Source organism: Drosophila obscura, unplaced genomic scaffold (genome assembly GCF_018151105.1).
Source record: "Drosophila obscura isolate BZ-5 IFL unplaced genomic scaffold, ASM1815110v1 contig_150, whole genome shotgun sequence".
In the NCBI taxonomy this organism is placed as follows: domain Eukaryota; kingdom Metazoa; phylum Arthropoda; class Insecta; order Diptera; family Drosophilidae; genus Drosophila; species Drosophila obscura.
This window is the reverse complement of record NW_024542736.1, coordinates 8903359-8905428: the sequence shown is the minus strand read 5'-3', so window position 1 is coordinate 8905428 and position 2070 is coordinate 8903359. Positions and strand designations below refer to the sequence as shown.

General features: G+C 54.5%; 1 protein-coding gene across 1 annotated transcript; it reads right to left on the bottom strand.

Annotated features, from left to right (window-relative positions):
• Nucleotides 1-294: 294 nt before the first annotated feature.
• LOC121405534 (formin-like protein 20) lies at nucleotides 295-1864 on the bottom strand. The gene is made up of 2 exons (XM_041596377.1): nucleotides 1058-1864; nucleotides 295-345 (listed from the first exon to the last, which is right to left on the bottom strand). Exons 1-2 carry the CDS (start codon nucleotides 1862-1864, stop codon nucleotides 295-297), a joined length of 858 nt encoding a protein of 285 aa, XP_041452311.1.
• Nucleotides 1865-2070: the final 206 nt, after the last annotated feature.

The following is a 2070-nucleotide window of genomic DNA, read 5'->3' as shown; positions in this document are numbered from 1 at the left end:
AGCAGAGCAGTGGCAACAACAGTAGCAGCAGCAGAAGGCTATCAAATGAACGAATCGTTGGACACGGCCAAGAAAAAGCAAACCGACAGCAGACACTACTATCTGCTTGTCCTTGCACCGGACTCCGTCTCGGACTCGGACTCGGACTCCAACTTGGACTCACTCTTTTACCTGAAATCTGAAATCTGCAGGGCAGCAAAGTAATTTAAACAGCACGTTCTGCATGTCGCTGGCCAGAGCTCTACTCTAGCCGAGAGCCAGCAAAGCCCCCAGTCCTCAATCCTCAAGTCCAGCTCACTTTTTAGCCTGTTCCTTGCTGCTGCACGGCTTGTCGCCGTCGCCGTGCTGTAGGGTACCTCTGCACCTCTATATATTTTCTTGTTGTGTCCTGCGCTTCTTTACTCATATTAAATGCAAAAGTCATTGAGCGCAGGACACAACACTGGCGAAAGAGGGAATGAATGTAGGAGCAAGGGCTCCTTGTGGCAGTGGCAGTGGCACGGGCAGACAACAAAAAGAACAAGTTTATTTCCACATCCTTGGACATGAGTTTGCTGTAAAATTTCGTGTTGATGATCTTACTAGGTTATGCATTAGTTTTTCCGTGCTCCATCAGCTACCCCCTACCATCTCTCTCGCTCTCTCTCTCTCTCTCTCTCACACTCTTTGCAGTTTTACAGCCCCTTCCTCTGTGCTTTCACTTCCGCTTGTACCTTGCGGATTTTGCCCTCTCCAGTAGCTTTGATTTTTTGTGTCCTGTCGCTGCGCTAAATCTCACCGACATGCATGCAGATGCTCCGTGAAGAGTGCTCCCTGTCCCGTGCCCGTGCCCCGTTGATGTTGCTTGTCTTTTATGTTTATGTAAATTGAAGTTGGGCAGTGCTGCCAGAGCACGCCCATAAATATTTAGTATACGTGGCATTGTCCCTGCTCTCCTGCTCCTGCTCCTCCCTCCGTTGCGACAAACAAATTGCAACATTTTACAGGTCCGAGTCGGATCAGAGCGGCTATTGACTAAGTGCTGCTGATTTACTACAAATAATCCAGGCAAACTCACCCTTTGGTACGCGTCGATTGCCGTTGATGCCACGGACTTTAAGGTCTGAACATTCCGGGGTGGCGGCAGTGGCGGAGCCGGCTTTGTCTTCTGATAGGGCAGAGCCGTCTGATACGCAAGAGGAGGCGGTTGCATCATCTGCTGGTAGCTTCTGATCGGAGGCGGTGGCGGTGGCGGTGGCGGTGGTGGTGGTGGCGGCGCTGGTTTCCCATGGATCAGTGCCTTGAAATCTTCTGGCGGTGCACAGGGAGGCGGATATGCCATATGCGGCTGCTGTTGCATGGGCAACATGAAGGGCAGAAAGATCATTGGCTGTGCGGCTGGTGGTGCCAGGTGGCTGCTGTTGCCGTTGTTGTTGCTGCATGGTTGCTGGCTGCTCTCATTTCCCCTGCAATTCGTGTGGCAGTGCCGCACTGTTTCCGGAAGAGCATTGCTCACGTATGTGTTGGAGGTTGTTGTCGTCGTAGTTTCAGGCACATGCGGAACCAGGCAATTTCCATACGCAAACCCTGGGGCAGGTGTGGCCGGAAGCTGCTGCATTTGCTGGGTGGTTGTCGTCTGTTGCAGGGTCGTGATGCAGCTGACTTGTTGCTGCGGCTGTTGCTGACTCGAGTAGAGCGCTGGCGGCTGTTGCTGTTGCTGGTTCTGGTAGAGCGGAGGCGGTGGCTGCTGGTGCTGCAGTCGTGGCACGGGCAGGTGCTCATAGCTCTGCTTGCAGCAGCGGCAATCCTGGCAGCAACCAGAGGACGGTGGCGGCTGGCTGCTCCCATTTCCGCAGCAGTTCTTGCTGATCGAAGAGGAGGGCATCGCATAGGGCTGACTGCCTGCTCTCGCGGCAGCAGCGTAGCTTAGGAGCTTCGGTGCCTTGCCCGTCGACGGTGGGGCACCGCTGTTGGCCGTAGCCTGCCACTGGAGGGCGCAGGGCAGGATGCCCACAAAGCTCAGCCCCGCAGCGGGACTGGCTGAGTTTCCGTTGGACAGGTTGGCTATCTTTCCCACAACAAATCTCCCAA

Bases quoted from the DNA above. Each gene is read 5' to 3' on its own strand.
- LOC121405534 (XM_041596377.1), bottom strand. From the start codon at position 1,864: ATGCCCTCCTCTTCGATCAGCAAGAACTGCTGCGGAAATGGGAGCAGC. The intron at 346-1,057 runs GTGAGTTTGCCT...GGTACCCTACAG, and splicing joins CAATCGACGCGTACCAAAGG to CACGGCGACGGCGACAAGCC.